The 13,040-nt window shown below is 36.9% G+C and overlaps 1 protein-coding gene across 1 annotated transcript in view; it reads left to right on the top strand.

Moving 5' to 3' along the window:
• prkcaa (protein kinase C, alpha, a) overlaps positions 1–12,351 on the top strand; it is a 163,027-nt gene extending 150,676 nt beyond the window's left edge. Inside the window, exons 16-17 of the mRNA XM_039655426.2 lie at positions 3,103–3,243; positions 8,377–12,351. Of these exons, the coding sequence (XP_039511360.2) occupies positions 3,103–3,243; positions 8,377–8,541 (306 nt within the window). The 3' untranslated portion in view covers positions 8,542–12,351. The remainder of the gene's footprint in view (positions 1–3,102; positions 3,244–8,376) is intronic.
• Positions 12,352–13,040: the final 689 nt, after the last annotated feature.

Raw genomic sequence — 13,040 nt, forward strand, 5'->3', positions numbered from 1 at the left:
AGTGGCTGAACTATTTTTGCAATGTAAAACACAGCGTCTTCTCGACATGATCCTATTCAGCTGAAGTATTGTGTTCTAGACTTCAAGTTTACACTCCCGTCTGCGCACGCAGTTGTTGGGAGCGGCCAATGAGCTAATGTTTCGTATCTACGTCACTACGAAACAGCTAATGACTCGTTTCAAAAACAATTCATTTCATAGACTCAGAGTCGACTCACTTTTGAAAGACAATAACTTTATATATGGTGCAATTTCAGATATAAATCTTTGCAGGATGTTTTCATTCCCTTAGACCTACACTCTAAAAAATGCTGGGTTGTTTTAACCCAATTTTGGGTCAAATATGGACAAACCCGAAATGTTGGGTTAAAAATGTAATGTAAAAATTTAACCCAATGGCTGGGTTAGTCCATATTTGACCCAAAGTTGGGTTAAAACAACCCAGCATTTTTTAGAGTGTATAGTCCACTCTACATGAACAGTCATTTTCATAAATCCATGATAGGTGCTCTTTAATCTGTCATGTGGTTGGTTGACAGCCAATGTCAAAACCAACCACGGGACAGATTAATGTAATGTTAAAGGTTCTCAAAGCGATCCTGGGTGTTGACGTTTGAATATTTTCAAACAAATCGGAGCTAGACCCTCCCTCCTCCGCATCTCATCTCCTCCCCCTCCCTTCCGTGCTTCCTGAAATAATTGTGAACGTGCATAGTTCTAGCTAATTATATCCTTGTGTGGGTTTGGCGAACATAAGCGTCAATTTAGAAGAAAAAAAAACTATTTAATGTTACCCACCTGTCCAGCAAAAACAGAGCAACCTGAATGTCGGACTGGAAGCCCTTCTGCCGCCGGAGTTCTCGCCATCGTTCAAAAGCTTTGCTACCGATGTAAATTCGGAACTTCGCACGTTCTTTATCCGACTCCTTCTTCTTTTTAATTTGTTCTTCAGAACGACGTCTCTTTGGTCGTGTGTCGGTCATTTTTCAAACTTCCCTCTGATGCTTCGCTGCTCTCCTTCACACACACACCCTTCATGTGCACGCGCACTAACCCCCCAGACCCACCCTCAAATACTTCTTGCCAGTGATTGGCTGGAACACTGTTTGTTAGGTTTCGTGGTCCGGGTAAGACATGATTGTTTTTGTTGCCGTTTGTGGAGCCTGTGGTGTCTACAGAGACCGCGTTTTTTTACAGTGTGTTTAGGGGACAGGCAGCTAGCCGATAGTGAGGAGACGTTTGATGTATGTGACAAAAAATGTTTTGGCCCAGCATCGCTTAATAGAACCTTTAAGTTTGATAATTAATCACCTATGTCAAGTTTATGACATATTTATGACAATTTATGTTGTCTTGGTAATGTCTAGTTGGCCTTTACAAAGACACTGATTATGGGTTATGATGTATTGGTTTATGTCAAGGTGTCATTACCTAGACATCTCAAACAATGTCATATTTCCATAAAAAAAATGTCATAATTGAGCGAATGACACTTAATGACAGTTGTCATAAACATGCATGAAACCTCCTTCATATTCATGAAAAATGTCATGATTATGAAGGTGTCATGTCAGTCTTATGCACACCCCTTCAAGTAAAGTGTTACCTGAATATCCTGTTAGGTAGAGAAAGAGTTGATGATCTGCGATGAACACAACTGATGATCTGCGTCATCACACACTCACTTTTATAATCTGTTTTCATATAAGCTGTGCAACATACTAATGGATACATAGTGGCTGTCAAAAGCTGACCTAGAAGTGCCCATGACTGGGTAGTGATTTATGAACTTACCTGAAATGTATTTTGCTGGCAAATTTAAGTCATTTATAATAAAAATAATAATACTGTAATAATAAATCATGAAAACTTTTATTTTTGTTAGCAAGCTGTTAAAATTTTTGCCTTTTAGAGCCAAATAACTACTGGACTTGCCAAAGTATGTGACGTCCATTGCATCGGTCCAGTATTGAGGAAAGTTACTTTTATAAGTAATGCATTACAATATTATGCACTGTCACACTCTCACACCACAGACTCTTGTTTTCAGACAGTACCGTTTTTCCTTAATTAGTTTGTTGGCATGGACTCTCTTTAGTTTCAGCTGTGCACTAATCAATCATCTCATTATCCTGTCAGTTCAGTTATGTTTGTGTGTCTGTTTGTGTTTAACCTGTGTGGATTATTAAAGACTGCCTGTTTATTCTCATCTCCGTACGTTTACACAACCTGATCGTTATAGTTACTACCAAAACAAAAAAAGTAACTAAGTAGTACTGCAATACTTACTGTAGTTACTTTTTATGGAAAGTAATGGGTTGCGTTTCTTTTGCATTATTATTATTATTTATTTATTTATTTTTTCAATTGGGCTGGGCTTCCTTTGTTTTTAGTTTTTTTTTTTTTTTTTTTTTTATCAACAAAAAAGTTATTTTTGGCTAATGTAAGGTCCTTTCACACCATAAGTTCATCTGTGCTGCCATTCTGCATTGCAAAAGAATAGAATAGAGGAGAAAAAAGTTCAACAATCTTACTTCAGCAAAAACAAAACAAAAAACACATCACATTTGTATCGTAAGTCCTTTTTGCTTATTAGAATAGTTGAACTGGTAAACTGAATCTAATGGTACCCAACTACCCCATCTCTCCAACATTCTTTGGTGTTAAATATTGTGTACATATGCATCTAAATGGGCCAGAGGTCCAAAAATATTCCAGTACAATAATTTGAAACGCTATTATGAACTGATACTGGCTTATTTTCTCAAAGCTGGTCAAAGTTGATCTTTGAATTTAAGTGTAATTTATTGACAATAAAGCTCAGCTTTTCTGCATATTTACATACATGCAATTTACATGTATTATTTAAATTCTATTTAACAAGGACAAAGGACAGTTAATGGGCTAATAAAACTACCAAGATTACTTAACCATTAACCAATTGCTGGAATACAAGATGTTAAATAAACACGTTTGACTCATCTTTAGTTATTATATAGTTATTTATTCATAGTTATTTATTTATTTGTTGTTTGATCATTTTTATAATTATGTCGCTTTGAGGTCAGTAATGATTATATTTTGTTTTGTCTTGTGTTGCAGCTGATGTCAAAACACCCTTCAAAGCGCCTAGGCTGCAGCCAAGAGGGGGAGAGAGATATTAGGGAACATGCTTTCTTCCGTCGGATTGACTGGGAACGCCTGGAAAACAGAGAAGTGCAGCCTCCATTTAAACCTAAAGTGGTAAGACAATCTATGCAGGTCTATACTTTTTTGAGTTATGTATTTATTAATGCTATTCTGATTGATATGCTGAAAAAAAATTAAGAAAGCTCTTACTGAGAGGGTCTATCACAACGTGGTCAGTCTACTCCTATAAGCCCCATTGTGCCCGGCCCGAGTATGGTTGTCAGACATAGTATTGCTCCTGTTCTCTCCTCCATGGGAGATAAGGAGGAACCTGCTTTTACAGGCAGAGGGCTCAATATTCCACCCTCATCCAGAGCTGTTGAAACTGTGGGTGTGAGTCCTGAGCGGGCACAGTACCTAGAAGCTCCATTGCTCCAGAGTTCCATCCATAGGGAAATTGTATGGCTTAAAGTGGATTATTTTCACCGCTTGCTGTAGAGAGTATGGTGTGTGCCCAGTTAACTGCCCGGTGGCTTCAGTGCTGGAGTTGCTCCAGGTCCGCTTCTCTGCTGGTCTTACCCCGTCTACACTCAAGGTGTACGTGGCTTTCCACACTCCTCTGGATGATGGGCAGTTGGGAAAACATCAGCTGGTCGTACAATTTCCTCCATGAGGCTAGGAGGAATGAGACCTCCGACTCGAACCAGAGTCTCCACATGGTATCTGCCAGTGGTTCTCGAAGGGGTTTCAAGATTCGGCTGAGGCAAAGAATCGTTCACTCAAGGTAGCTTTTCTCTTAGCCATCACTTTTCTTAAAAGTGTAAAAGATCTTTAGGCCCTCTTTATATCTCCTGGAGTGCCTGGAGTTTGCTCCTGGAAGGATTAATGCTGTCTTGCATCCCATGACTGGCTATGTGCCGAAGGTGCCTTCCATCACGGCACGGCCAGCGGTCCTGCAGGCTTTTCTTCCTACACCTCACAAGACGATGGAAGATGAGAGACTTTATCTACTCTTTCCTGCCATAGCTCTCAATATTTATGTTTACAGGTCTTCTCAAGAAAGTCAGACCAGTTGGTGTGTTTAGGGTCACCCAAGAATGGGCCTAAACCATCAGCAACTGGATAGTTCAGGCTATTTCTTTGGCCTATCAGGTGCACAATCTGCCTTGACCTTTGGCTGTGAGGGCTCACTCAACCAGAGGCATGGCGTCCTCTAGAGCCCTCCTCGTTGGGCCCTCTGTCCAGGAAGTTTGTGATGCTGCTGAATGGACCACCCCTCATACATTTACAAGGTTTTATAGTCTGGACATCCCTTCTGCACGGGTGTTCTCGCCCTAAGTTTTGCCTGTGACAGCTTCACACTAGAACTGGTGGGGTTCATTGTTGCATAGTGGGTATTCGTTCCCCAAAGTGTTGTTACCGACCCAGTGCAAGTTCCCTCGAAGGGGAATGAGGGAACAAGACACTGTGCCACGTCTCCCCCTGCCTGGGAGTGACTTGCTTCTTCGCAGAAGCTAACTCTGTTGTGTGCTGGCATCCCTTTTGTAGCTTCAGTGTATGCCATCACATGCTACGTCATGACGCTGCAGCAATCAGGATTGGATTAGTTTCATTCATATTTCAGACATGTTCTGCTTAGGGCGTTCCCCAAAATGTTGTTTCCGACACAGTGTCTTCGCAGGGAACAAGGGTTACAGTTGTAACTCGAGACTGTTTTTATCATGAATTGCTTTTCTGAGACAGTGACTGTGCAGGAAAGGATAATAGCTTTCCAAGATACTAAAAGGATAGAGATAGAGCCATTTGTCATATTAAATAGCTTTAAATTAAGCTGTCCATTGTACTGTTTGTGTGTATGTGTCTGTGGAATGAGCGAGAGAGAGGAGGGTGGGGGGGAGCGGGAGAGGGATGGGCTGCAAAAGCAGTCTGCAAACATATATGACTTCTAAAGTGGGTCACATTGTAGTGGTTACACTTACACAAGCACACATTCTCACCCATACATATATCACTGAATAGGGCATTCTGTCACATCCCATGGGTGAAACAGAAAAGAAGAGAGGGGTTAGTTTGTCTTGAGTGTGTCTCTGTGTCTGTGTGTGTGTTTGTCTTGAGTGTGTGTGTCTTATGTTTTATGTGTGTGTTATAAACATCACCCTTCACTTTTAATATATATTTTTTTGTTTGTTAATTTTTGAAAGTTGCCTAACGTCCCGTTAGTACATCCTGAAAGCCAAAAGTAGGCCAGATACAGACCCCGTGTCCCTTTCACACTAATGGTGGGGGTTAAACAGGCTTAATTCACCACAGCTACCATTTCAAACATTTAACCAATCATTACTTCCACTGCTGACGTAGGGAGTGTCCTACATGGACCTCTGTGTCGAAATACTGGTCTCTGTATGTGTGTGATTATGTGTGTGCCTATGTTTGTTAGTGTGTTTAAGAGCTTGTAAGAACACAACCAAATTCCTCCTCAGTTTTTCATCATCCATAAACAATGGTAAAATCTGCCTCAGAAGAGAGCATGACACAGGAATTTATGTGCTCAGTGCTTGAGTCACCATTCATCTCTCCTTTCAAATATGTCATACAATGAGAAGGGGGGAGGGGTGTCTTCTATTTTAAGACACATCTTGAGCTGCATGTCTTATAGAATCTGACAGCTTTACAAAAGGAAACTCTTTTCTTTCTTTTTTTTCCTTTACATACATAGGCACGATTAAAGAAATAGTTCACCCAAAATTGAAAATTCTGTCAACATTTCACTCTCATGTCATTCCAAACCCATCAGCCATTGGCTAATCTTCAAAAGCCTCTCAATAAAAGAGAGGCTTTTATTCACATATTAACACACATAGAGAGCATCAAATATGGTAAACAGATACGTGTGCAGGCATGACAAGCTAGAACAAACTTCACTGGTTCTCATGCATCACACGCACACACATGTGCTCTATACTGTTCATCATATAAAGCAATCAAAATTTCACCTCTAGATTCGTATTGATTTCGTCTTACCTTTTTGGATCATGTAGGTTTAGGTTTTCTGGGGCCTCATTTATAAAATAGATTTTAACTTTGGTAGAGTGTACATACACTAAAATCCACTCCAACATTCATATTTATAAAAACGTTTTATGATGTGGAAAAGTGCTTAGCGCCATGTCAGGTTCTAAGCAAGTGTACACACTTTTCATTGTGGCTGAGAGTCAAGAGTACTCCAGGTATTTGGACGTTGACTGGTGCTCTTTTATATGTTAATGACATTAATGTGGGGGCGTTTACAAGGCGGATATCTGAAACTATCCAGCTGCGCACAGTTTAATTTGTGATTTATAGATTTCACACCTGAAAGAAAGTCGTACACACTTTTTATTGTGTACATGTGATTCGTGAACGAACGCATGCACAAAAAAATAACCTTGCGTACACATCTCTCTTAAGAAATTATCATAAAATCGAATGTAGGATGTTTCTACGCAAGTGGAGAGACAGATTTCATTAAAAATGTCTTAATTTGTGTTTCAAAGATCAACCAAAGTCTTATGGGTTTGGAATGACATGAGGGTGAGCAAATGATAACAGAATTAAACATTTTGAGTGAGCAATCTATTTAAATGCAACAAATTTCTATATATATATATATTTTTTTAGTAGTTCATTGTAATACTTTATTGCATTAAATTGACAGCCTTCATTTAAAAATTAAGTGACGCCATACAAGGAATTGTTGGCTGTTGTTCTTGTATTGAAACAATTTGTGAAAGCTAACATGAACCGGCTGAAAAGTGCACACCCAATATCCCACATATGTACGTATATATCATTTATATGGAACCTTGAATCATTGATTCGTCATAATAATAGGGTTATTATAAATGATCCCTTGGTACCTTTTTATACACATTATATGGAGGTTAAAGAAGTCTACTAAATGATAGATTGAGTGTCGGATATTGATATACATCCTACTTACAATGGTTTAGTTAATTTGTCAAGATGCTCTGAGGTGCAAAAGTATTCATAAGCCTATCATGGAAAATAGAAAATGAGAACTAATGAGCCTTTGGTGATTACAATGTTGTTTTGTCACATATAAGATTATAACAAATGAATGCATGAAGTCTCACGTTGCATTTTGTTTTTTACTCTAGTTTTATCAAATTAAAGCAGAGTGTTCATGTCAGAAGCTACTTTCAGGTGTCAGTGTGTTTGGCTTCTACAGCTGTGCAAACTAGTAGAACCAATTGCATAATCCCAATGAAGAGGAACTAGGGCATATAATCTGAAATCTGAGGAGTGTTAATCTGTGCATTGGACATGAAGTAATTGGGAACAGACGTATGAATAGTCATCAAAATCCCATATTTTCTACAAAGAATGTAAACACTTTTCCTACAAACTAACCACTGAAAAGCCCTTACATTTAGAATTAAAACTGAAGATAAAATAGTTTGAACTAATAACCATGTTTTTTATCTACCATACAAAATCTATTTTACAAACTTATGACTTCTGCCAATTGTGTCAAATTATATACAGTGCATCTTCTGGGACTGTGAGACCATTAAAACTACATATAGTATTACACCGTGTCCTAACTACACACGACGCGATAAAATTCCAGCGACAGCAAGTGTGTCTGTCCACACGAGACGCGACGCGACTGTGAGATGCCGAACATTCAGAACAGCGTGTGAGCCTATGGTTTTTAGCAGAGTCTCTCTGTGAAAGCGCACTGTTGGCCCGCACTCGCATTGAATATGGGTAAGGACATAATCAAATCAAGAAATAACATTATTAAAAATCAAAACATTAACAAAATATACTCATTGACTAATTTTGTTATGAAGTACAGTCGTATGTTTGCATAGAATTCATTTTGAACACTATATTACATGCTTTCAAAATCTGAGGTGAATTATCCGTTATCGCTTGTGGCACAGTGACCTATTTTTAACTAAAAATAAATGATGTGTACTCATAACCAGTGTAATTTCTTCATTCCGTCAGCCGCGACGTCGCAGAAATAGGAACCGTTTCTAAATTAGAAATTTCGCGTGTCGCCGTCGCGTCTGGTTAGGACAAAAACTCTGATTAACATGGAAAAGATACCTTTTATCGCGTGTCGCGGCGCGTGTAGTTAGGACACAGTGTTACAATAAACTGTGTCAAAAATATTATTTTCTTTTCTGTAATCTTTTTCTCACTTACTACCTCTTTTTTTGTTTGTTTGTTTTATAGTGTGGAAAGGGGGCAGAGAACTTTGACAAGTTCTTCACTCGCACACAGCCACAACTGACCCCTCCTGACGAGCTGGTCATCGCCAACATCGACCAGGCAGAATTCGATGGATTTTCCTTTGTCAACCCTCAATTCATCCATCCCTCCCTCATTAACAGTGAATAAAACAGGAAAAAGAGGGAGTGAATGTGAATCTACCAACTACCCCAAATCTCTGCCCTTACCTTTTACCATTTTATCTATACTGTAACTAACGTTAAACCAAAACCACAATTATCTCAAAGCATGTCCTGTCTTTTTCTGTTTAAAAACCTAGCAAATCATTTTCCCATGGTTTGCATCATTTCGATTTAGGCCAGTCGAGGAGTTTACCTTAATGATTAAAAATAGTTTTAGAGATTTAAAAAAAAAAAAGAAAAAGACTGAATAACACGGGAAGGGCTGTTTACATCACAAACTTGACTGTCTGACTTTTGTGCAGATCGGTTTTTAGAAGAAGTCTAGCAGGCCATCTTATCTCAAAGCACTGGTGGCTGACAGAATGATTTCACCACATGCCCCAAGTCTCATTACAGATTCAGAGTTGTGTGCTTCCTAAAACATTCTTCCCATCCTCCCATTCAGGTTTTCCAAAGGTAATCGCCAAAGCCGATGGGGTTACTGTCTTCCCCTTAGCACTATACCAATTTATCTTAATCTATTTGAAGAAGTACTTCTGGTGTCAGTTTCAGTACTCTCTTTTTGGAGTCTTCAGTGTTTTCTCGTTGGAAGTGTCATTACTGTAAATGTTTAAATCAAATATCTCTCAGTCTTGAATTTGCCATATTTCAGGTGTGAAAACAGTTTAACAACGTTTTGTTTATTTTATGGTAAAAAGCGTGCCAAGAATTGCTGCAATGCACAAGCCAACAGAGCTTTAGTTGGATGCAATGTTTATGAAACATTTCAGGTTTTATGATTTTTAAAAAATATATTTAATATTAATTAAAATAATTATTTAATGTCGGTTCATAAACATGGCTTTCTTTCACAGTACCCATATAAAATGTCAAACTAAAAAGGTATAACTTTGTTAACCCTTTAATACACCAAGTGTTTTAAAATATCCTCCTTTTGCCATAGTATTTCTACTATCTACTACATCCTAGGAACATGAGAAAAGTAAGTGTGTTTGTGTGTGTGTGCGTGTGGTATTTTGTTTCAGTCATGTGCAAAATTGAGAAAGACAGCATACAAATGATAAATCAGCATACAAGTAAATATTGATTTCGTAAATGGTCATTTCTGCTGTACCAACAGAATTACCTTTACACCATTGTTTAGATTTAACACAACTTGTATTATAACATCATTGACATTTTTCTCCTCCTGCTGCTTTAACTTTTTGCTAATACTTAATACAGTCCATTTAAACAATATAAGAACATTTTTATACCAACTAAATGTCATTACATTACAGAGGTACGTCATTTGGGCAAATTTACAACTGAAGAGAATTGAATGAAAGTGAATTTGCTTTAACATAAAACAAGTACAATTATCAGCTGGTTTACATGTTTTAGTAACTTTCATAGTCCACTTTTGTGATCATTGTCCCTTTTAAATGTGTAATTTTGTAACCATGTCATCACACAGCTGATATAATGCTAATATTCAGGTGGTTATTTGTGCAATTGTTGTTATCATTGGTGCGTACTGCTCAAAACATTGTAACATGACATGGAAATGACCATGTACTTTGCATAATGAAATCATTTACTAATGTGTTTTACACATTTGATTTTCCGACTACATTTTGTCAAAAACAAAAACACTGCTTTTGGCTGTTATCTGTGACCTGATTGGATTCCATGGTTTTAAAGTTTTAGCTGATTGGCTGCTATCATCTTACTATGGTCTGATAACTTGTCTATGCTTGCATGTTTGGGTACAGAAAGGATCCACTTGAAATAATCATGTGCATTTATGAAGAATGTTATGCTATCAATGGAAGATTAAATTTGAGATTATAAAAGTATTACAGCATGTAGAATAAACGAGGCAGATGCATATAAAATATGTTTTTTTCTCTTTTAACATAGTTAATATTGTAAAATCTGAACATCATTTTAATTATTTAAATGTCTTTATTGTAGTTTGTGGTGTAGTTTGTCCTGCTTCCCATCTTTTACTTTTGTAAATTTTGGAATTAGATACATTTCTCAGATGGGAAAATCCGCTTGGTTAGATTTTTAAACCACATGGTGTCAGTTTTGTTCTAACACTTGCCAGGTTTATTTATTTTTTTGTTCTTTCTTTCTTTCTTTCTTTCTTTCTTTCTTTCTATATATATATATATATATATATATGAAGAGTTCAGATGCAAAAGCCTCTAAATGCCATTTGAAATTTTCTATTAGAATGATGATTTTTATCAAGTTTGTATATTTAAGTTCAGTGATTTCACTTAAATGGCAATGATAATTACCTATTTATTGTTATTTAAGTGAAATTACTAAACTTATATATACAAGATTGATAAAAATCATCATTAAAGAAGAAAATTTCAAATGGCATTTAGAGGCTTTTGCATCTGAACTCTTCAATATATATATATATATATATATATATATATATATATATATATGCTCACTTTTTGGCTTCTCTTTTATTTCTGTGGATTTAATAAGATGTTGATCTTGCTCTAGAAAGCCTTCAGTGCTAAATTATCTTTATTCAACTCTTATGCAAACTCCCTGCTTTCTTTATTTTCTTGCCTCTCCAAAACCCTGCTTCGCATCAGTGCCATGCTGAACCCAGCGAGAGGAGTGTTGCACTAACTGCATAGCCACAACAATGATGGCCAGTATTCAATCCAGTATTGTGTGCACTAGTCTCATGTAGCTGTACTGTTAACTGAATGCTGTTACTGCTCCTGGGATGGAAGTATTGCATCTCTTGCTCTGTGTATCTTGGCTGTTGTAAAGAAAGTTAAAAAAAAAAAAAAAAAAAAAAAAAAAACAGGTTTAACTTGGCATGCTTTGAGTGTCCTCTTGATCTATATGCCTTACCTACTCCTTACTATTCCTGTGCTGCTGAATGAATGATTGAATACAATTAATTCAAATGAATGAACAAACTGCTAATATTCTTGCTTGTTTCTTTGCCTCTGGTGTTTGCCTTGAAGGGATAGTTCACCCAAAAATAAAAAAATCGTCTCATTATTTACTCACCCTTCTGATATTCAAAATCTGCATGACTTTCTTTCTGATGCGAAGAAGAAATTTGAAGATTGTTGGTAACCATTGACTTGCATTGAATAAAAAAAAAAAAAAAACATTTCAGAACATCTTCTTTTAAGTAAGTCATACCGGTTTAGAATGGCACGAAGGTTACAGAATTTACATTTTTGGGTGAACTGTCAAATATATCTGCTCCTTTAGTCAACTCTTGACAATTATAATGAATTCTTAATCATTTTTGACACCCAAATTATAAAAACAATGTAATTACCTTTTCTGCATTAATCATAAATCAATATGTGTTCCTGTACTTTGAGTTATGTGGTTGTAGAAGATGAAAGGAAGAATTTTGTTCCTCATTTCATCACACTATTTCTTTGTTGTTCTTTATGTGTCTGGTATTGTGCATCATTTTGTTGTCTTTTTGCTTTGTAGTCCACCTGTTTTATTGACATCCATTGAGTTGAAGATTGTTTTATTGCATTTAGAGGACAGAATCAACAGAATGCCTTATTTTGCACTCTTTCTGTCTCTCAAATAGAAAGGTCCTGAATTGATCCCAAAGCACTATCTCTGTTCCTATAATATCGATCCATAACCTATAAATAAACCATGTAAACTGTTGTATTTTGTAGCATTGTATGTTAGTCCTGCCTTTGTTGTCTTGACATAATCTATGCTTTTCCAAGCAATCTATGTTGCCATTTATACCTAATGTATGATATTGCAAATAAAGAAGGGAAAATGAAACTCAGTCTGTAGATGTCCCTTCTTTAAGATGATCCTGACACTGGCTGTGGTGATCTGTGATCTTCTCTCCAGATAAAAATGGTATGCTAAGAGAGTCAAAAGAAGCATGAAATGGTCCTTCTGTATATTTTCTCCAGCTGCTCAGGACTTTGTTAGTTCTCTTACCAGTGGTAAGACCAATAGGATTTATTTATTTATTTTTTGATAGAAAATGAATTCGGTGTAAACATTGAAATTCCCCTCTCGGTATTAAAACCCTACACAGACCATACAGCTTTGGTGTGTGGGTGTGTGTGTTTGTGTTTGTTCATGCCATGCGTGCAGACTTAAACCTGAATGCACACAGACTCATGTGAACTTGGAAATCTAATTTGAGGTCACTATGGATACACTTATAAATCGTTAAGAATTAGTAGTTGTTGTTTTTTTTTTTTTTTTTTGAAATGTAAAAATGCAAAAAGTAGTGTGTGATGGGTAGGGTTTGTGTAAGGGGACGGAAAATGTAGTTTGTACACAGAGGCAGACAGAGTACACAGCTTTATTACTTGAGTAAAAATACAGATTCCCCTTGCTAAATTTTTCTCAAGGTCAGATGTGTACTTAAGTAAAAGTACTGAAGTACTTGTTTTTAAAAGTGCTTGAGTATCAAGAGTACATTTTCTAAATATTGCATTACCACTGCCACAGTTATTG

The sequence above is a fragment of the Pimephales promelas genome, chromosome 8, assembly GCF_988280905.1.
Source record: "Pimephales promelas chromosome 8, fPimPro1.hap1.1, whole genome shotgun sequence".
In the NCBI taxonomy this organism is placed as follows: domain Eukaryota; kingdom Metazoa; phylum Chordata; class Actinopteri; order Cypriniformes; family Leuciscidae; genus Pimephales; species Pimephales promelas.